The sequence below is a fragment of the Kogia breviceps genome, chromosome X (genome assembly GCF_026419965.1).
Source record: "Kogia breviceps isolate mKogBre1 chromosome X, mKogBre1 haplotype 1, whole genome shotgun sequence".
Lineage (NCBI taxonomy): Eukaryota > Metazoa > Chordata > Mammalia > Artiodactyla > Physeteridae > Kogia > Kogia breviceps.
This window is the reverse complement of record NC_081330.1, coordinates 3,020,966-3,042,713: the sequence shown is the minus strand read 5'-3', so window position 1 is coordinate 3,042,713 and position 21,748 is coordinate 3,020,966. Positions and strand designations below refer to the sequence as shown.

The 21,748-nt window shown below is 39.6% G+C and overlaps 1 protein-coding gene across 1 annotated transcript in view; it reads left to right on the top strand.

Moving 5' to 3' along the window:
• The window catches only part of PASD1 (PAS domain containing repressor 1), a 107,890-nt gene that overhangs the window by 25,830 nt on the left and 60,312 nt on the right, over window positions 1-21,748 (top strand). Inside the window, exons 5-7 of the mRNA XM_067023904.1 lie at window positions 14,914-15,059; window positions 18,420-18,508; window positions 20,645-20,734. Of these exons, the coding sequence (XP_066880005.1) occupies window positions 14,914-15,059; window positions 18,420-18,508; window positions 20,645-20,734 (325 nt within the window). The remainder of the gene's footprint in view (window positions 1-14,913; window positions 15,060-18,419; window positions 18,509-20,644; window positions 20,735-21,748) is intronic.

The window sequence follows — 21,748 nt, the reverse complement described above, 5'->3', positions numbered from 1 at the left end:
TTGGGGTCTCCTTTTTGCAGGCTGCAGCTTCGTAGTTCCCGTTGTTTTTGGTGTCTGTCCCCAGTGGCTAAGGTTGGTTCAGCGGGTTGTGTAGGCTTCCTGAGGGAGGGGAGTAGTACCTGTGCTCTGGTGAATGAGACTGGATCTTGTCTTTCTGGTGGTCAGGTACACGTCTGGTGGTGTGTTTTGGGGTGTCTGTAGCCTTATTATGATTTTAGGCAGCCTCTCTGCTCATGGATGGGGCTGTGGTCCTGTCTTGCTAGTTGTTGGGCAGAGGGTGTCCAGCACTGTAGCTTGCTGGTCATTGAGTGAAGCTGGGTCTTGGTGTTGAGATGGAGATCTCTGGGAGATTTTCGCCATTTGATATTACGTGGAGCTGGGAGGTCTCTTGTGGGCCAGTGTCATGAACTTGGCTCTCCTACCTCAGAGGTACAGCCCTGACGCCTGGCTGGAGCACCTAGTGCCTGTCATCCACACAGCTGAGAATAAAAGGGAGAAAAAAAATGAAAAAAAAGAAAGAAGATAAAATAAAATAAAGTTATTAAAATAAAAAGTAATTATTTAAAAAAATTTAAAGTAATAAAGAAAGAAAGAAAGAAGAGAGCAACCAAACCAAAAAACAAATCCACAAATGATAATGAGTGCTAAAAACTATACTAAAAAAACCCAAAAACCAAAAAACATAACAAAACAAACAAACAAACAAAAAACGGACAGGCAGAACCCTAGGCCAAATGGTGAAAGCAAAGCTATAGAGACAAACTCTCACACAGCGGCACACACATCCACACTCACAAAAAGAGGAAAAGGGGAAAAAATAATATATCTTGCTCCCAAAGTCCACCTCCTCAACTTTGGGATGATTTGTTTTCTCTTCAGGTATTCCACAGATGCAGGTACATCAACTTGATTGATTGTGGAGATTTAATGCACTGCTTCTGAGGCTGCTGGGAGAGATTTCCCTTTCTCTTCTTTGTTCGCACAGCTCCCGGGTTTCAGCTTTGGATTTGGCCCCGCCTCTGCGTGTAGGTCACCTGCGGGTGTCTGTTTTTGGGTCAGACAGGATGGGGTTAAAGGAGCAGCTGCTTTGGGGGCTCTGGCTCACTCAGGCCGGGGGGAGGGAGGGGCACGGAGGCGGGGCGAGCCTGCGGCAGCAGAGGCCGGCGTGATGTTGCACCAGCGTGAGGCGCGCCGCGTGTTCTCCCGGGGAAGTTGTCCCTGGATCCCAGGACCCTGGCAGTGGCGGGCTGCGCTGGCTCCTGGGAGGGGAGGTGTGGACAGTGACCTGTGCTCTCACACAGGCTTCTTGGTGGCGGCAGCAGCAGTCTTAGCATCCCATGTCCATCTCTGGGGTCCGCGCTGATAGCCGCGGCTCGTGCCCGTTTCTGGAGCTCCTTTAAGCGGCGCGCTTAATCCCCTCCTCGCGCCCCAGGAAGCAAAGAGGCAAGAAAAGGTCTCTTGCCTCTTCGGCAGCCCCAGACTTCTCCCGGACTCGCTCCCGGACTCCCTCCCGGCCAGCCGTGGCGCACTAACCCCTTCAGGCTGTGGTCACGCCGCCAACCCCAGGCCTCTCCCTGTGATCCGATTGAAGCCTGAGCCTCAGCTCCCACCCCCGCCCGCCCCGGCGGGTGAGCAGACAAGCCTCTCGGGCTGGTCAGAGCCGGTCGGCACCGATCCTCCGTGCGGGAATCTCTCCGCTTTGCCCTCCGCACCCTGTGTCTGCGCTCTCCTCCGCGGCTCCGAAGCTTCCCCCTCCGCCACCCGCAGTCTCCGCCCGTGAAGGGGCTTCTAGTGTGTGGGAACCTTTCCTCCTTCACGGCTGCCTCCCACTGGTGCAGGTCCCATCCCCATTCTCTTTTCTCTGTTTATTCCTTTTTCTTTTGCCCTACCCAGGTACGTGGGGGTGTTTCTTGCCTTTTGGGAGGTCTGAGGTCTTCTGCCAGCGTTCGGTGGGTGTTCTGTAGGAGAAGCTCCACGTGTAGATGTATTTCTGATGTCTCTGTGGGTAGGAAGGTGATCTCCGCATCTTACTCTTCTGCCATCTTGAAGTTCCTCCAGAGTTTTTTTTTTTTTTAGGAAGATGTTGGGGGTAGGAGTTCATTAATTTTATTTATTTATTTTTGCTGTGTTGAGTCTTCATTTCTGTGTGAGGGCTTTCTTTAGTTGTGGCAAGCGGGGGCCACTCTTCATCGTGGTGCGCAGCCCTCTCACCGCTGTGGCCTCTCCCGTTGCGGAGCACAGGCTCCGGACGTGCAGGCTCAGCGGCCACGGCTCACGGGCCCAGTTGCTCCGTGGCATGTGGGATCTTCCCGGACCAGGGCTCGAACCTGTGTCCCCTGCATTAGCAGGCAGATTCTCAACCTCTGCGCCACCAGGGAAGCCCCAGAGTTGTTATTTTTGAAGAAAGTCTTTATTGAAAGTCATTTGGAAAATCCTGCTGACTTAGTTGATATATTTATGCCATACACATTTCACATCATTACTGTCTACATAAGAATTGTAAATATTTCATCCTTCCTTGCTGATTAAATATCTTTAAAAAACCTTACATTAGTGAGAGTAGATGACTTCAAATTGATGAAGCATGCCATCATGCATTTTTTCCTAGAAACTTTAAAAAAAAAATAAGCCAGCGGCCTACTGAGATTTTAAAGACCCCTCTTTTTGAGCAATTGTTTATAGGAAAACGTGTGTGTCTCTGTATAAAGACAGAGTTGATCCCTGATGATGCACAGCAAATTTTGTAACTCCAAATACGTGGTGTGATTGTCTTCTACAATGTCATTTTAAATACTTTGAGCTTTTTACTTGAAAATAAACAAATGTTGTAACCACAGTAATAGCCAAAGATGCATTCACCCCTATATTCTGCTTTTCTTCAGACCATGTCTGGTTTTCTTTAAAATTCCATATAAACATTTAAAATGATGTTTACTCAAGCCGAACACTTTCTGGCCATTATTGCGTGGTGAGGCCACAGGGGCTTCCTTGTGTCTGTCAGGCTGGCTGAGCTGAGTGACAGACTGGCAGGGGGCTGGGTGGAGGAATAGCAGCACAGCTCTGGCTGCTGCTGAAACAGGACTAAATCTGCGTGACTCTACCTCATGTGGCCTCCCAGCTACTGCCTGGGATTCAGGCAGCCCCACAGGGAGGGGGCAGTTTTTCCTTGGTGATAGGGCACCTACTAGTTAACTTCAGCCCCTTCAGGGTGTGGAAAGGTGAAGATGTGCTTGCTCTCTTGCTCTCTCTCTCTCCGTGAAAAACAGTATTTTTCATGATTGCATTTGGTATTACCAGAACCGCTGGTGACATTTTCCACTGGATTCTCCCCAGTGACGCCCCTAACCTCCTCTGCTCCCATTGCCCTTTCTGTGATACGTTTAGTACCCTTGCTCTTCTTCCTCTTCTAATTCATTCCAGCCACTTGACTGTTGTCCTTTTTCCTCAGTGAACCTCCCCCATCCCTGCCCACAGCTTCTTTACTTAGTTAATCTTTACATTATGGTCCAAGACTTCAAGTACTTTTTCTGGCCAATATCCTCAGTGCCTCTTGTCCTCCTTGGTGCCCAGAAAAACTCCGAGCGAGGGTCAGTCTGTTCATCCGCCCCTCCGTTCCTACAGATGGGCAGCTGCACACTGCTGGAGGAAATGAGGCTTCTGTGCAGCTCGGTACCACTACAGAGTCAGGCTCGTCCACCTCACATTGCTGATGACGAGGACGTTCATTAGGTGTCCTGATGCCCTGACTCTATACCCAGACCTGAGACACCACTTGTCCATGACATGTTAGATTTACCCAGCTTGATCTCAAGGTTCTCTCCTTCTTGCCCCAACAAGTGGCATCAAGAAACCTCTCTGTATTGCCATTTTTTTTTGCCATTGCTTCCCTCTCTGAGAAGAATGGAACTTCTTCACAGTCCTTTAGATTTCTTTCTTTCTTTTTTTTCCCCAACCAGGATCGAACCCATGCCCCCTGTAGTGGAAGTCTTAACCACTGGACCACCAGGGAAGTCCCAGTCCTGTAGATTTTATACTGCTGCTAATATCTCTAATTAAAGCTACAACTTATTGAGTGGCTACCATGTGCCACTTTATATATATATATATATATATATATATATATATATATATAATCAACTTAATTCTTATAAAAACCTTGACATGTAAGTATTATAATCCAGATTTTACAGTTGAGATACTCGAGCCTCATAAAGGTTAAGGAACTCACCAAAGGTCACACGATTATAAACAGGTAGAATTGGAATTTGAACCCAGGTCCAGTTGATTCCAAATCCCAGACTCTTCACTGTTCAACACCGGCTCTTATATTATTTTTGAGAGGTGTTTCTTAATTTTGAATGCCACACATACTAATTGGAGCAAACTTTAAACATGCAGAAAAAGTTTTAACCTTCTAAAGTTCCATCACCCAAAGACACCTCTGAATGTTTTTGCCCCCTAGTCCCGTTTATACACAGTATGTTATTTCTTCATTCGTATATCATGCTTTAAATGATTGGGCTGATATAATATGTATAATATTGTTATCTTTTCCAGCTAATACTGTAACAATTATATTTTCATAATACAGATTCTTCACAAACATGCTTTCCAGTGGACTCTGCATTGATTAAAAAAATATGAAAAATCTACTGGGGAGTGTCACAAATACTGAAACTTTCCATGAAATAAGAAATGTAATCTTGGGAGGAAGGATAAGGGGAGCTTGGACTCCTAGTCCTGGGCAAATGTTACTCTATTTCAAATTGCAGAATGCAACAAGGGTAGATATTTCACATGGAACTTCATTAAAATTCAAACGTATAAATCCTCAAGCAGAACAGGCAAAGGTGGCTGAGTTCCTGTATCTATCTGAATTGGAGGAGAATTTGTTGGAAAGGTCATCAACCCTGAGATATGTAAGTAAATTCCTTACATTACAGTATTGTAGTCTTTGTTCCAAGGCTTTCTGCTCGCCTAGGTTTGCACCCAGAGAAAGTCATGCTCTTGCTACTCTGTTGCTCGTTAGCCCATTTTCTCTGCTTTGGCAACTGCGGTGTAGCAACTCTGAGACTCTTCAAAGCAGTCCAGGGATGATGGAAGATTGAACACACACGGGGACTAGCTGAGTCCTGCAATAGTTCTCAGGATGTGTTCACTTTGATTCTAATTCAGGATTAAACTTTTAGTGTCATTTAGTCCTGAACTATTTGTACTGGGAGACGATGGCACATGTTATGTGTGTCACATAGGCCCAGACATGGCCCCTGAAATATGTTTTCAAGAGCATTAGCAACAGAAGCCCAGATTTGATCAGCAAGTCACTTGTATCCAGAGATGAATACTGCCACGGAGCCTGAACTGTGAGTATGTTAATTTATTTGGTTCTGGCAGGTATGAGACTGAGAAGCTGAGTGACGAGACTGAGAAACTGAGTGACGATTCCTTTGACTGTGAATTTTATCCCAACAGAACATTGATAACCTATGCCATCATAATTGTCACACTAGAAAGTATCTGCATAAGTGATTCTCAACTACAGAGAGCTAATCATAACCCATCTATTCAGTGTGCTTTCTTGTGAACTAAAAATATGTGTATGTGCATGTACACACACACACACACACACACACACACACACACACACACACACACACCAGAAAATTGAAAGTGCCTTGCCTTCCCCAAAGAAGAAATCTTTGCAAGCATGACCTACTTGAATTTTGACCTTTATATTATACTTTAGTAATAAAATTTGATGAGATTTTAGGTTATTTCCCATTGACTTTGGAAAAAGGCACTCACACTCTGCTATTCTGAATGAAATAATTGTTACTTTGCATAGGAATGCTGGCTACTTTTGGCCTGAGAACTTTTAATTAACTATATTCTTTTTGCAGAGTCTTTGTGTGTTCTTCACCCCCCCCCCGCCCCCCCACCGTGTACGTTTTTAAGTCTTTGTTTTAGAATGAATTACTGAGTGGAACAGGCCAGTAATTAACAGGTGTCTGTGCTGACCCTGTCCAATGGATAAGGAAAGTGGTCAGATATTTAGTGGTGTGGGCTTTTTAAAAATAATGATTAACATTTATTTAGTACTCAGCATTTACACTATGCCAAAGTAATTTACATGCTCATTTAACCTTTACAACAAGCCTATGAAAGTGAGTGCTATTATTATCCCTGTTTTCCAAACAAGGAGATTGAAACTTAGTTTAACTTGCCTAATCAATGGTGGAGCCAGTATCAAATCCTGCCCCTTATACTTTATATAATCTGAGAATTTATTTGGAGATTCTGGCAGGAGAATTTAATGGTGTGTTTTGAGTGTCTTCTCTGTGTAGAGCTGGGTGCTGTTGGAAATAGCAAAGACATAAAAGGCATGACTCTTGTATTTAAATAGCTTGCAAACAAATTCTGTTGCCTCAGTATACAGAAAGGACTATGTTAAAACACACACACACACACACACACACACACACACACACACACACACACACTCCATGGTAGAAATTGCAAAATTATAATGCATTTTTTGTCACAAATCAAATTTTAATTTATGCATCGAACTGTTCCTAATGGGTCTTTTCTGTCCCGTTTTTCTCTACTTATGCTTTGCACCATTATCCATTTACCTAAGCACTATATAGCTTTACAAAAAGCCTTGATGTCTAGTAGAGCACATCCTTGTACATTGTTGTTCTTCAAAATTATTGTGGATATTTCTGACTTTTTGCTTTCCATGCAAATTTTGTAATTAACTTTTGAAGTTATATAGAAAACCAAACCCAAAGCAAAATATCTACTGAGTTTTGATCAGTTATGTTAATTTGTAGATTAGTTGGGGAGATCTGATAAATTTACGATATTGGGACTTCTGTCCAGGGATATGACCTACCTTTCCATTCAGTTAGATCTTCTTTTATATTCATCAATAAAGACATTATTTTCTGTGAAATAATTTTGCACATTTTGAATTAACTACTAAGCACTATATAGTTTCTTTTCCATATGAAGAAACATAAATGTAATTTTAGAACATGAAAAAGTGATTTGAGCAATTATATAGATTTGACTTCTCTTGATGGAACTATACAACACCATAAATATGCATAATGCAATTTTAATACATTACAATTAGATTATTGAAGTTTGGGGAATTAACAGTTAATATTAGGGCTTCCCTGGTGGTGCAGTGGTTGAGAGTCTGCCTGCCGATGCAGGGGACACAGGCTTGTGCCCCGGTCCAGGAAGATCCCACGTGCCGCGGAGCAGTTGGGCCCGTGAGCCATGGCTGCTGAGCCTGCGTGTCCGGAGCCTGTGCTCCGCAACGGGAGAGGCCACAACAGTGGGAGGCCCGCGTACTGCAAAAAATAAATAAATAAAGTTAATATTATCATTCAGTTAGAAATACTGTCTAATTTTCTTTGTTTAAACCTTTTCCAAAGGTTTCTTATTTGACTCAGAAATTATTTAGAAGTATGTTATTTAATTTCCAAGTATTTGGGGATTTTCCAGGGATTTATTTATTTATTATTGATTTCCTTTTTTTGTTTGTTTTTATAAATTTATTTATTTATTTTTGGCTGCATTGGGTCTTCATTGCTGCACGCGGGCTTTCTTTAGTTGTGGTGAATGGGGGCTACTCTTTGTTGTGGTGCATGGGCTTCTTACTGTGGTGGCTTCTGTTGTTGCAGAGTGCAGGGTCTAGGTGCATGGGCTTCAGTAGTTGCAGCACGCAGGCTCAGTAGTTGTGGCTCGCAGGCTCTAGAGCACAGGCTCAGTATTGTGGCACATGGGCTTAGTTGCTCCGCGGCATGTGGGATCTTCCCAGACCAGGGATCAAACCTGTGTCCCCTGCATTGGCAGGCGGATTCTCAACCACTGTGCCACCAGGGAAGCCCTACTATTGATTTTTAATTTAATTGTTTTCATCAGAGAACATAATCTATATGATTTTAATGCTTTAAATTTACTAAAACTGGTCTTATGGCCCAGCACATTTTGAATCACTATTTCTGTTACAAATTGAATGGAAAATGTGTGTTTTACAGTTGCTGGGTGTAGTATTCTGTCAACAAATGGGGCCAAGTTTGTTGGCACTATAGTAAGTCTTCAATATCCTTACTTATTTTCTGTTTACTTGTTCTACTGATTACTGATAGAAGAGAGTGAACTCACCAGCTGTAATTGTGGGTTTATTTCTTCTTTCAGTTCTTACTTCATTTTGAAACTTTACAATTAGGTGTATACCTATTTTGGATTGTTTTGTCTTCTTGATTGACTCCTTTATCATTATGAAAATGAGAAAGGAGTCAGGTCAATCTTTTTCTCTAGGACCATTCCTTACCTGGAGTCTTTGATACTAATTAGCCACTCAAGCTTTACATCATTGGGGTTACATAGCATATATGTCTCTATTTTTTTACTTGCAAGCCATCTGGGTCTTTATAATTAAAGTGAGTATCCTGTAGACAAGATAGTTTGGTCTTACTTTTATACCCAGTTTTAACAATCCTAGGCTTTACCTTTGTGCCTTTAGTCCACTGACAGTTAATATAATTATTAATATGGTGAGGTTTAAATCTACCATCTTGCTATATGTTTTCTGTTTGTCTCATTTGATCTTTGTTTTCTTTGTCTTTGCTTTCTTTTGGATGAAGTTAGTAATTAGTATTCCATTTTACCTCTTTTGATTTATAATCTATATCTCAGGTGAGTTTTATTTGTTGCTCTAGGCAGTTTATACTATACATCTTTAATTTATTACTGTCTCTGTGAATTTATATTGTGCCACTTCATGTATAATGTAAGAACCTTGCAACAGGAGATTTTTGTTTTCCACCCTCCTGTTTTCTATGTTATCATTGTCATAGGCTTGATGTCTACATGTATTATAAAGCTTAGAGTTCTGGGCTTCCCTGGTGGTGCCGTGGTTGAGAGTCTGCCTGCCGATGCAGGGGACACAGGTTTGTGTCCCAGTCCGGGAAGATCCCACGTGCCGCGGAGCGGCTGGGCCCGTGAGCCATGGCCGCTGAGCCTGCGCGTCCAGAGCCTGTGCTCTGCAACGGGAGAGGCCACAGCAGTGAGAGTCCTGTGTACTGCAAAAAAAAAAAAAAAAAAAAAAAAAGCTTAGAGTTCTTTGCTTAGAGTTCTTTGCTTTTATTTCAGTTATCTTTTAAAGAAATTAAAGATAAAAAATTTTATTTTTATTCACATATATATTATTTCCAGTGCTTTTCATTTCTTTATATAGATCTGAGTTTCTATCTGGCATCCTTTTCCTTCTACCTGAAGTCCTTCCTTAACATTTCTGGTAGTGCTAGTATGCTGGCCTTGACTTCTTCCAGATTTTATTCATCTGAAGATGTCTCTATTTTACCTTCAATTTCTTTGAAGGGTATATTTTTGCTGGATATAGAATTCTGGGTTGATCTCTGCCCCCAGAACTTTAAAGATGTTTAATTTTCTTTTGGCTTGGGTTATTCTGATGAGGAGTCAGACAGAAGACATTCTTCCCTACTCTATATTAAATGTATCTTTTATTTCTGTTTGCTTTTAAGATTTTCTCTTTGTAATTGATTTTCAGCAATTTGTTTATGACGTGCCTTGGTAAGTTTTTCATTGTGTTTATTTTCTTGGATTCATTGAACTTGAATATATGAGTTCATATTTTTCATCCAGTATGGGAAAAAGATTGGCCATTATTCAAATATTATTTTTCTTGCCCTTTCTGGGAATCTAGTTACATATATTTTAGATTGCCTGATATTACCCCATACCAAAGCTCTGTTAATTTTTCCAGTCTTTTTCCTACACTCTGCTGGATGAAATTCAAATGACTGCCAGCCATGTGTAAGCTGTGATTGTTATTTAGTTTTGGATTTATTGTATTTGTCCCTGGTAGTTATTCTTTGACTGGTCTTGTAGAGTGTCACCTTGAACAGGCAAGCTTAGTATTCAGCCAAAGATTCCAGAGAATGTGTATACAGATTTCTGGAGGATTCTAGCCCCAACCCCCACAGGTTCTTTCTTTCTGACATTCTCCACAGATTCCCTCCATCTTGGCCTTCCTGAACTCTTATTTCCGTCTCCTAATTTTAGTGAGACTGCTGTGCTCTGCTTAGGATTCTGCTCCCTGAGCCATGGTCTGCATGTAACTTTAGGTAGGGCTGCTCTCATTTTTGTTTTTATCTCAGTGATCACACTCTTGAGCTGCCTACTGTACAGTGTATCCAAATAGGCATTTCCTGTGATTTGTCCAGTTTCCTAGCTGTTCATGGTAAGAAGACTAGTCCCATATCAGTTATTTTGTGGCCATAAGCAGTAGTCCCTATAAATTTTGGTTGTTATTGTATCTTTAAAAATATTTTCTAATTTTGGTTGCCAGTATATAGAAACAAAATTAATTTTTAAATATTTTTCTTGTATACAGTAACCTTGCTGAACTATTTTATTATTTCTAGAAAATTGCAGAATCTCTTGGATTTTCTATGTCGATAATTATAGTATTCATGACTGAGGACAGTTTTATTTTTCCTTTCCAAGAGTAATTCACTTTATTTTTTTTTATATTAATGCATTCGTTTGTACCTTCGGCACTATATATTAAATATTTTAGCAACCACTCTTGTTTTTTTTTTTCTTGAATGTAAAGAAATCTTTAATGTTCCACCTTTAAGTATGTTTTTAGTTGATTCCCTTTACCGGGTTAAGAAAGTTCCTGTCTATACCTAATCTGTTAAGAATATTTTTTAAAGTCATATATGTATGTATGTTGAATTATATCAAATGCATTTTCTGCATCTACTGAGGTGATCACATTCTTTTTCTTTTTTTTGTCTGATATGTTGAATTATATTTTTTCTCCCATGAAATTATCCTGGTATTTCTGGAATTAGCCCAAATTTTTAAATACTATGCTGATTTGGGTTTGATAATTTTATTTAGAATTTTAAATATGAATCACAAATAAAATTGGCTTATAACATTTTCCCTTTTTCCCATTTTCCCTTCCCAGCTTCCCTTTTCTGGTTTGGTATAAAGAATATACTAGCATTATAAAATGAGTTGGGTGGGTGGTTTCCCTCTTTATCTGTTTTCTGGCATAATTTGCATGTAATAGGAGATACCTGTTATTTAAATATTTGGAAGCATCCATCTGTGAAAACATTGGGGCTATTTTGTTTGAGTTTGGTTAGGTTGTTATTCTGTGGATAAATTTTTAATTACCGAATTTCTTTACATTTATAGGATTTATTCAAATTTTCTTTGTATTATTAAATAGGTTTGGGTAAAATACATTTTTTTTTCTAGGAAATACTCCATTCTGTCTCTGTTTTCAAATGTGTGGGCACAGAGTTGATAATATTGCTTTTACTGTCTCTTTTATTCATAGGTATGCATTTTTCATTCCAAAATATATCTTCTCCCTTATTTCTTGATCTGGTTATAACAATGTTTTTTGAAAATTTTATTTTAGAAACAGATTTTAAAAATCTATTGTATCCTTATTTTTTAATTGCATCATTTTTTTGGTCCTATGTTTATTATTTCCTTGCTTCTCCTTTCTTTAGCTTTACCCTTATTTTTACAGTTTGTTTTGATGATTGTTTAGCTCATTTACTTTTATTTTCTGATAAGCATTTATGCATATAAATTCCTCGGTACTGCTTTAGGTGTATTTTAGAGGTTTTAATATGTAGTATTCGTGCAGATCTTCAGTTCTGAATATTTTCTGATTTCTAAAGCTATTTAGGAAATGCTGTTGTCATTGCTATTGGTTTAAGTATTCAAGTGTAGAGCATTTTATATTATCTTTTTATTCTTGATTTCTAATGCAATTGCTTTAGGGCCAGAGCAGATGGTCTGTATGAAACTATTCTTTGGTATTGATCTGTTTTATTGCCTAGAATAGCCTAGCTGTCTCTCTTTTGTGTTCTGAAATTTTACTATGATGTTTCTAAATATGGTTTTATTTTAGTTTATCCAAATTGGGTCACATTTTACATTCTGGAAAAATTTCAGCTATTGGCTCTTTACTGCCTGTCTCCCATTCTTGCTAGTCTTTTCATATGGAACTCCTATTAGGTATATTAGGCCATTCTATTCTGTCCTTCATGTTTCATAACCTCTTGTTTCATATTTTCCATTTCATTATCTCTCTGTAAAGGCAATATGGTAAATTTCCTCATATCTGTATTCCACTGACTAATTTTCTCATCTGGTTTGTCTTAATATATTGCTTAGTCCATCCTTTTGAAATAAATTTCATTGAACATGTCTTTACAGAATTTATCTTTTATTCTTTTTTTACGTCTACCTGATCTTTTCCCATATTTTCAGTATCATCTATTTTGTTTTAAATATTTTTAAACAATTATTTTATAATGACTTTCAGATATTTTAATTATCTGAAGTTCTTGGAGGTCTCATACTGCTGGAGGGGAAGGGAGTATATGTGTGTGTCCTAATTCTAGCATATGGTAGATTGGTTTCTTTCTTTTATTTTATTTTTTATTGAAGTATGGTTGATTTACAATGTTGTGTTAGTTTCAGGTGTACCACAAAGTGACTCAGTTTATATATATGTGTATGTATATATATATATATGTGTGTATATATATATATACACATATATATATATTCTTTTCAGATTCATTTTCCTTATAGGTTATTCCAAAATATTGAGTATAGTTCCCTGTGCTATATAGTAGGTCCCTTTTGGCTATCTATTTTATATATAGTAATGCATATATGTTAATCCCAAACTCCTAATTTCTCCCTTGGTAGATTGTTTTCTTATGTATTTTCTAATTTTGGATGGTGAGTTCATCTTCAGCTGGTGACTTATCTGTGGAAATTCTGTGGAACCTGGCTTTAGAGAGTCTCTCTCTGGAATGGGTTTGTCTTTGCTTCTCCTGGAACCCTAAGGTTTACCCAGTCTAATAACACCCCGTTTTTCCCACCCTGAGAATATGCTGAGACAGACAAACTTCCTTGTTTTCTTCCTCTGTTGGTGGGACAATTCTTTAAATGAAATTGTAGCCTCTGGGAGTTTGGGCTATACCTAGGGAGGGGGTGGTAAATTTTAGTTTCAATTCCCTGCTTGGATTCTCCTTCACCAAAGAGGGCATTTAATGCCCAAGCTCCCTTGTTGCATAGCTCTGCTTCCCCATCCCCACAGCATCACAGGTTGGTCTACTAACCAGCTTGTTCTCAGGATCTTCTCAGTGTTTGACCCCTGAGTTTTCTCTTACTTCCTTGAGAGCATTTAAAGATGTTTGCTATATTTTAAGGGTTCCTTCTCATTTAACACACATGTATTTGAATGTCATTGGTTTCAATCTTGAGGTTTTGACCTTGAGGTGATGTACGAGTCTAATTATACAGTTCAAAGGAGAGGGCTTTGGTGATTTCAAGGTCATTTTTATATGCCGAGGATTTCTGTGATATCAACGATAAATGCAGATTTTTGTCTATTGTGACATGATACTGTAGCTAGATCTGAAGCTTTCAACGTACATCTGTCTTTGTTTCACTGTGTTGTTGAAATCGGTGGAAGTTAAAGGAATCTAAGTGTATGCAATTAAACCTACAAATACTTGACTTTGGGATTAAGTTATGTAGCTTCACAGAGTGTTTTTGTAACTTTTTCAAATATATTCATTTGTAATGTTATTGTGACAGACATTCATCAGGGATCACACAATAAAGCAAGTCTTCAACATCTACATAACGTATGAGAAGGTTATAGGTATTTAGTGAAATTCTATCTTTAAAAGAAGTAGGCATTCCTTGCGGGAAAGGTGCTATATGCAATTGAGAATTTTGATTAGTCTTATTGCTTTATGTGATTCATCATAGACTGATTTCTTAGTAAAATGTGGCTCCACCTTGATTTCAGAATTCTTTGTTACGTCACTGAATAATGGATGAGGATGGGAATAACAAAGAGAAGAGGTATGAATTCCTAACTGACTAATATTTCCGTCAAAGCCCTCTCCCCTGCCCTCTGTTCCTATTTCACATCTAGCAAAATTCTCCTTCCTCGGGGAAACCTGACTCACTCAGGGAAATCTGATCTCTCTAGTGGGTGTTGCATAATCCCAGCCCCAACTCTATTATAATACTTTGTACACTACCTATGTCCTGACAGCCTCCCTCATCAAACTGTGTCCTCCACGCCTTGCCCAGTGGCTGCCCGGAGCTGCCACGGAATAAATGGTTTATAGTCCCTGACCGGTTGAGAAGCCTGTTTGGGGGCCTTGGCTTGGCTCGAGTTGAAATTCATTTACATTTGAGAAGATAAATTACCTTATTTTTCCAGTTCGAGAATCTAAAGTAAATTCCAGTCTACTGATCAAAAAGTTTTGGTCAGAATTTTTCAGAACGGTCTGTTTTTTTTTTAAAGGTAAAAAAAAAAAAATCTCAATTAGCATTTCATTTCTTAGCCGTCTCTCTGAGAAGGAGCATTGGCTTTTAGAGAGCCTCTTGAATAATTATAGATCATTTAGAAACAATTGTATTTAATCAGAAGTACTCTTGAAAAATCAGGTAAGAATATATGGTGGAACAAAGACCCACCATTACATTCAAATTATTTTGAATTTATTTTATATAATTCATAGGCCACTGTGCCAGACACTGTGTGGGCTTTGGTATGGGAGACATGGAGACAGATACCCTCAAGGGCCTCACAGTCTGAGGGAGATGAGATTGGCTTTCATTTCCTTATTTTAATATTGACAGTTTTTGTTGCTCTAGGAGTTATCAAGGGACTGGATTTTTGCTCAGATGTTGACATTAACGTCTCCCTTTCTCTCTTCTTATTTCTCCCCATCTATTATCCATCATCTGAATTCTCAGCCCTACCCTTATTATTAATAACCTTGATTGTTTTTTGTCAATTAGGGATGCATCTGAAAATAAAGCGAAGGACCACATCAGTACCTTCTTCACAGAACTGCATGCTCTGCTGCAAAGTCACGGTTATCCTTTTAAAGGAGGCAAAGCTAAAACATCGCAGAGTGCTGCTGCCCTTTCACAGAAGAAGGGAGGTTGGAACTGAGCACCCCGACCCATCCTTATAGCTGTGGGTGGGACAGCTGGGTCTCTCCCTTTACCTCAAACATCTCCGGGAAGGATTAATGATGAGATGATCTCCTGAGGCATCTTCTGATACATGGCTATTTATTTTCTCTCCATTCATGAGTTTGTTATAGTCGATGCTGAAAATATTATTGAGGTTCATGCAAAAGGAGAAAAAGGAAATGAGAATTAGTAGAAGTATTCTGGGCAATAACAATGCAAATTTCTGTATCTTAGGCACTTGAAGGCATATGATAAATTTTGCTAAGGGAAACAGGGCCCCAAGGGTGTCAGACAGTACCTGTAATATTTAAGTAGATTTAACTCAAAACATCTGAGCAGGTTATACCCATAGCATGTAACCATGCTGTAAAGAGCTCTTACCTAAAAAAATATTTTCTTGACCAGACGATACCTTCAGCTGTTGCCTTATTTCTGTGCCCTCTTCACAGCAAAGCTTCTTGAAGTGATTGTATAGACCCTGTGTCCACTTCCTCATGCTCCATTCTTTCCTCAACCCACTTCACTGAGGCTGGAGCTCCCACCAGTCCAGGACAACTACTTTTGTCAGGAATAGCAGTGGCCTCCACATTGCTGAATTCTTTGGTCCCTTAACTGTCCTCATCTTTCCTGATATTTCAAAAACATTGGACAGGTGACCAGTCCCTCCTTCTTGAAGCATTTTTCTCTTGGCTTCCAGGATAACTGGATAACTTGATTCTGGTTTCTCTCCTAACTTATTGACCATTTCTCTCTCTCTCTCTCTCTCTCTCTCTCTCTCTCTCTCTCTCTCTCTCTCTCTCTCTCTCTCTCTCTTGCATCCACTATTTCCCTCTTCAACTTCTAATCATTGATGTGCCCCAGGGCTCAGTCCTAGGACCTTTTCTCTTCAATATCTACACTCATTTTCCAGCCCCTTAATTCGAAGGGCTACCTGGATGTCAGTGGCCCCCACTTTTTAAATCTATCTGCAGCGCTGACCTCCTTCCTGAGCTCCATGCTTGAGAATCATACTCATTATTAAATCAGCAAGAGAGTTTCCTCCACGACTTCTTTGCTTGGATATCTAACAGGAAAGTTAACATGGCCACTCAGGACCTCTTGATTCTAGGACCTCCACTCCATTGCCTCTCACACCCCCAACCTTGGTTCTCCCAATTTTAGTAACAGGTACCACCATTCTTCTAGCTGCTCAGGATAAAAATCTAGATGTCATTCTTGTGTCCTCCACCCCCTCAACCAATCCATCAGCAAATCCTTTTGGCTTTACCTCTACAATATGCCTCAAATCCATTCACTCTGCCCATTTCCATAGCCTTGGTGTGCCAGCCTAATCCAGGCCATCATTGTCTGTTCCTTTCAGAGAAGCTTTCCAGCGAGACTCCCTTGCTTCCACTCTTATTCCCCAATTTGACCTATTTTTTTACAAACAACCATAGTGATATTTAAAAACGTATGTCACTCTCCTGCTTAAAAGCACGTCCTGTTCCACTCAGAATAATGCCAGCTCCTTACCATGTACCCTACATAATCTGGTCCTGCCTGTCTCTCAGACTTCATTTCCTACTGCTCTATCCCTTGGTCACCCTACAGTAGCCCCTTTGACCTCCTGTCTCCCTTTGTACTTACTGCTTCCTCTGCCTGAGATGCTTTTTTGCTCCCAGGTTTTCACATGGCTCTCTTCCTGTCATTCCTCACCTTCTCAGCAAGGCTTTCCCTGAGCGCCCTGTCGAAATTACTGTGCTTAAAGATACATGAAATGATCAGTTCCATGGTCTCTGTGTTGGTTATCTGTCTGTCTCCCCCACTAGTCTGTAAGATACAAAAGCACAGTCACCTTATTTTTCTTGTTTGTGCTCTATCCTCAGCCTCTAAAAGAGACATAGTAGGAGCCCAGCAAATGTTAGTTAAATAAATGAATGAATGAGGTTCAGCATAACGAGAATTACCAAGTCCCTATTGTGAGTTAAGTACTATGCTGTACACTGGGGTTTTAGTGAAGAATTGGATATGGTGCCCACCCTAGAAACGAAACAAGAACATGTTCATAGGTAAGGTAGAAAAGCACATTATGGTTGCTTTATAAAATACATCGGCTTTATTTCCTGGCAACATATGGACTCTGTTCTGTCTTTTTAATTTCTTTGTAGGGAGTACAGGAGATGAAAGTCACTGGGTGGAGCTGAGAGTCAGTGGGGAAGTGACCTCAGAAATCAGCCATGGGAGACTGGCATGGGTTGTTTCCCGAATTTGAGAAGTTGTGATGAGAATTGAGTTCCCAGGCTGGGACAAGTGGTCAGGAAAACTGATTTTGAGGCAGTTGTGCAATTGGCATGGTTTATTTTTCATGTTATTTCTACTCCCCATGTAGTTATACACCTTCTTCTCATTCCCTCTTGAGTGAGTGTTCTGGAGCTCTTCTCCTTGTGCTTGGCCCCCTTGTTATCCACATCTACTCATAGAAAAGGATCTGAGACTCCTACCCACCAAGAAAACAAGTGCTGCTGTCAGAGCTGTCCTTGTCAAAGGATTTAACGTTTTGAATAGGGAGCAAAGTTTTATGGTTCTCTAACATTTTTGTGAGGAGAAGAAACGAACGTTTATTGACATACATTAAAATAAATGGAGACTGGAGGGCTGTGTTAGTGAGGTTCCTGAGTTACTGAAGTTAGGGGAGTGGGTGGGATTGTGGGAGGTGGAGAGGGGCAGATGTTGATAGCAAAGTCTCTGAATGAGCACAGGAGCCACAACACTGCTCATTGGGAAAACCAGAAAACACTGAAGAATGGAGAAGGATGTGTGAGAGATAGAACAGTGTCCGCAGCTTTGGATATGGCTTAAAGATTTTCTAGTTAAGGGCTCTTGCTTAAGCTTAATTCGATGAAGCTGAATCATGGAATTCCTTATTTTAGCCAGGGATTGAGGAGATTTTAGATGTCTGAATACACCTAGAGCATTTGACACAGCCTGTACCTTATCTGGTATATTATGAATACTGGGTTTTGATAGAATTCAGAAGACTTAAAGAAGTCAAGAAAAGGAAAGAATTGGGGGTTGAAAATCATAATGTTGTTAGAGAGATCATCATGTAGATCAGTAGAAATTCAGGTGGATGATCCTTCAAGGTCTTTTTCAATTCTGAACACTTCTTTGTTTATGATAATTTATAAGCAATTAGTTAGTCTACTTCAGATCCTTCATTAGCACTCAGCATTTTCTCATGAGAGTCTTTTCCATAAAATTAACTATAACTTTGAAAAATCTAATACCCATAAGCTAATCATTTTAATGTGACAGTTTTTTAATCCTTTCTTCCTTTTTCTAAAAAGGCAAAGTCAATCCAGAAGCCTCTAGAGAGAAATCTAATTGGATTCCGTCACTTCGTAGCTATGAAGATTTCAACGAGATGATGCTACAAGTAAGAGGGAGTTTGTTCTTTGATTACTACTTCATATGTAGAATATGTGCAATAGCAGATAAAGAATAGTGGCTTTTCAAAGTGTGGCTAGGAGACCATGCATTCAGAATTACCTAGGGAGCTTGGTAAAAATACAGGTTCCTGGTACCCACCTTAAACTGTCTGAATAGGAATCTCAATCCTGGTAGGGCCAGGAGCCTTCATGTCTAACACGCTGCCCAGATGCTTCTTATGCCAAGTGAACCCACTGATCTTGAGTGACAACAGAAATGAACAACTCTCTCTATAGTTTAGTGGCAAGTTAAGTAATTATCTGGTAGAGTCATTCAACACAGGTTGCTAGACTCTACTGAATAAGGCTTTTAAGTCCTTATTTTTTTCCTCAGTGACATGAGGAAACATGTTCATGGTTTCTATCTCCAAAGGAACTGGTAGGTTTCACTGAGTTCAAAGGCCACAAACTAAAGCCGGAATGACCATGGTCTTCTGAGTCAGACAGACAGGGATATGAATTGTGCCTTTGTCACTTACTCATTATGCATCCTTGAGAGAATTACTATCTCTGAGCTTTGATTTCTTTCTCTGTAAAATATCTCTGTTTCACAGAGTTGTCATGAGAGTAAAGTGAACATGTGTAAAATGTCTAGTTCACTTTTTCACTCTCTTCTCTGTGTCATTTAATTTCTTTTATTTTCCATTCCTTTGTATCCTTGTGTTGCAGTCTGAGTCACTTCTTCAGCTCTGTCTTCCAGTTCAAAAATTGTCTTTCCAACTATGTTCTAACTTGCTACTTAACCTACATATTGAGTTTTTATTTGGATGATATTATTTCTAGACATTTTGTTTGATTATTTTTCACACCTGCCTAGTCAGTTATGAGTCTCTTGCTCCTTCATTATATTTTCAATACCCTTTTAAAATTTATTTAAGCATATTAAGCATGCTTATTTTATAGTCTATCCCTGATATTTCTAGTATCTGCCCATTTAAAATCTGATTCTGCATTTTATTATTTACACTGCCTCTTGTTCATGATGTTTCATTTGTTCCTGTTTGTTAATCATTCATTACAATCTCATGTTATTTGGGAATTTATCTGCATGAATTCTTTGAGGGCTTTAAAATCATTCTCTAGAGATGATTTCAACCTCTTTTTACTAGATATCTGGGGTCAGGACCATGTGAAAGTAAATAATAGGCTTGGAGTGTTGAGGGCTACACAGGTAGTTTGTGAATTCCAGCTCCGAATCTGTGCCAGTGTAGGCCTCTGTTTGTAATTTCCAGATGACACTCGTTTTTCTTTTCCTTGTCTAGTTTGAGTGGAAGCTGAGGATGGGCAGGTTGTGAATCCCCTGGCTTCCTTTGCTGGATAAGATGTTTCTATTTTGTCTGTCTGTCTCCCTTTGGGAGGCCTGGCTTTATGCAGGAGTCTCTGATTTCACCCCCGACCTTGTGCGGGCCCAAGCTTTGCTTTCTGTCCCCCCAGCTCTATGCCATCAGTGTTGTGTAGATATTCCCAAGGCATACGCAAGCTCCGATATCCCCTTACCTCTGAATTCTCATGTTCCAGTCATTTCTGACGGCAGACCATTTCCCTTACTTTACCATACGCTTGGCCCTGTTTTGAAATATAAGTTTTAATATATTTTAATCATCATTTTAGGTATTCTCTACCAGGAGGCATTTGTCTGGATATCTAATCCATTCTATAGCAGGGAAGTGATGGCAATACCCATATTTATAAATAGATGACTAAACTAACCACAAATGAAAATGCCATCCAAAATATTCTTACAGTTTTTAAAATTAATTTTGAATTAAATATGAAACAACCTACACACAGAAATGAATCTTTGTAGCTTGTGTTGGAGAGCTTTGTGTTAATTGGGTATACATTGAAATTTGTTTGTCTAAGTGACACATCATTTGATAAACATCTCATGCTTAAGGTTAAGTAGAGTCTGTGTAGGAGGCAGAATAATGGAATTTTAATTAAGTCTGTGCCTGCTTTATTGATATTTAAGGACCACAATACACTTTCAGTGTGTGATTATAATTATTTATGCATTTAGAAATAAAGCTATCATTTTATTATTGTTCCACTATTTAATTACATTATTATTCTCTCTTCATTAGTCATTAGATGGCTTTATGATAATAGTGAGCACAGATGGAGTGATAATTTTCGTGGCTGACAACATCTCTTCTGTCCTTGGCCATTTACCAGTAAGTTCTCCCAGCTTTTGGGAAAGGATCATTTGCTTTGTCGTTTAGGGGTTCATTATTTGTTTTCAGCAGCGTATAACTCCTCAGAGAAGACATTCTCAATGTTGTCAAAACGTGCACCTGTTTTACTGTCCTCTCCATTGGTTTCAGTTTTAAAACTATAAAAACAAACTCTGATATAAGGTAATGAAACGGTGTGTGTGCGTTGGTGTGTGGTTTGTAAACTGCCCCTGAAGGAGAGCTCCAAAGAAGACCCAGGGGATAATCCCAAGGTGACTACTTTGCAAGACAGCCCTCACAAGATGGATGTGTTTGATTTTGTGCATTTCTTGAGTCCACCACATACTGATTGAACAATGAATGTCATGATTTGGTCATGCTGGCTCATGACATCCATTTCCAGGTCTGATTTGCTTTTTGTTTCTTTATATTGAAGAACCAACCCTGATCTAATTTGGGAAAAAATTAGAAATGATTTTGCCTAATTTAGCAATGTTGTAAATATTGCTGGAGAGACCTACACATGGGTTACAGTCAGAGTCTCTGATGTTCAAATTAGTCACTTATTCCTGAGCCCTTAGGTGTCACTATATCCCTCTCAGGAAAGCTTTCTATATCTTCCTAGCACCATTGACTTAGAATACATGACTTCCTAAATTTTTTCTGGATCTTCAGGCTGGACACCTACCAGATATGTCACTGAAACATGGAAGTACTGCATACCTTCATACTGCACGCATGCCTGTGTGTGAAGAGGGGCTGTGTAGAGTACATCCACCACCACCACCACTCCGGAACCTCTGTCACTTGGCTGGTTGTGTTAAACGCATCTGGATTGTTGCTTTCATTGCATATTTCTCACTCCACAGAGTTGTCTTAAGAACTTGACCCACAGATCTATAGCACTCAAGTTTGAAACACATAAATGAATAGAAGTTTTGTTAAATTATTATTTAGTTAAGTTAGAAGAGGATTAGGAGCTTATCCCACTAGTTATGCTGTTCCAGCCGGCAT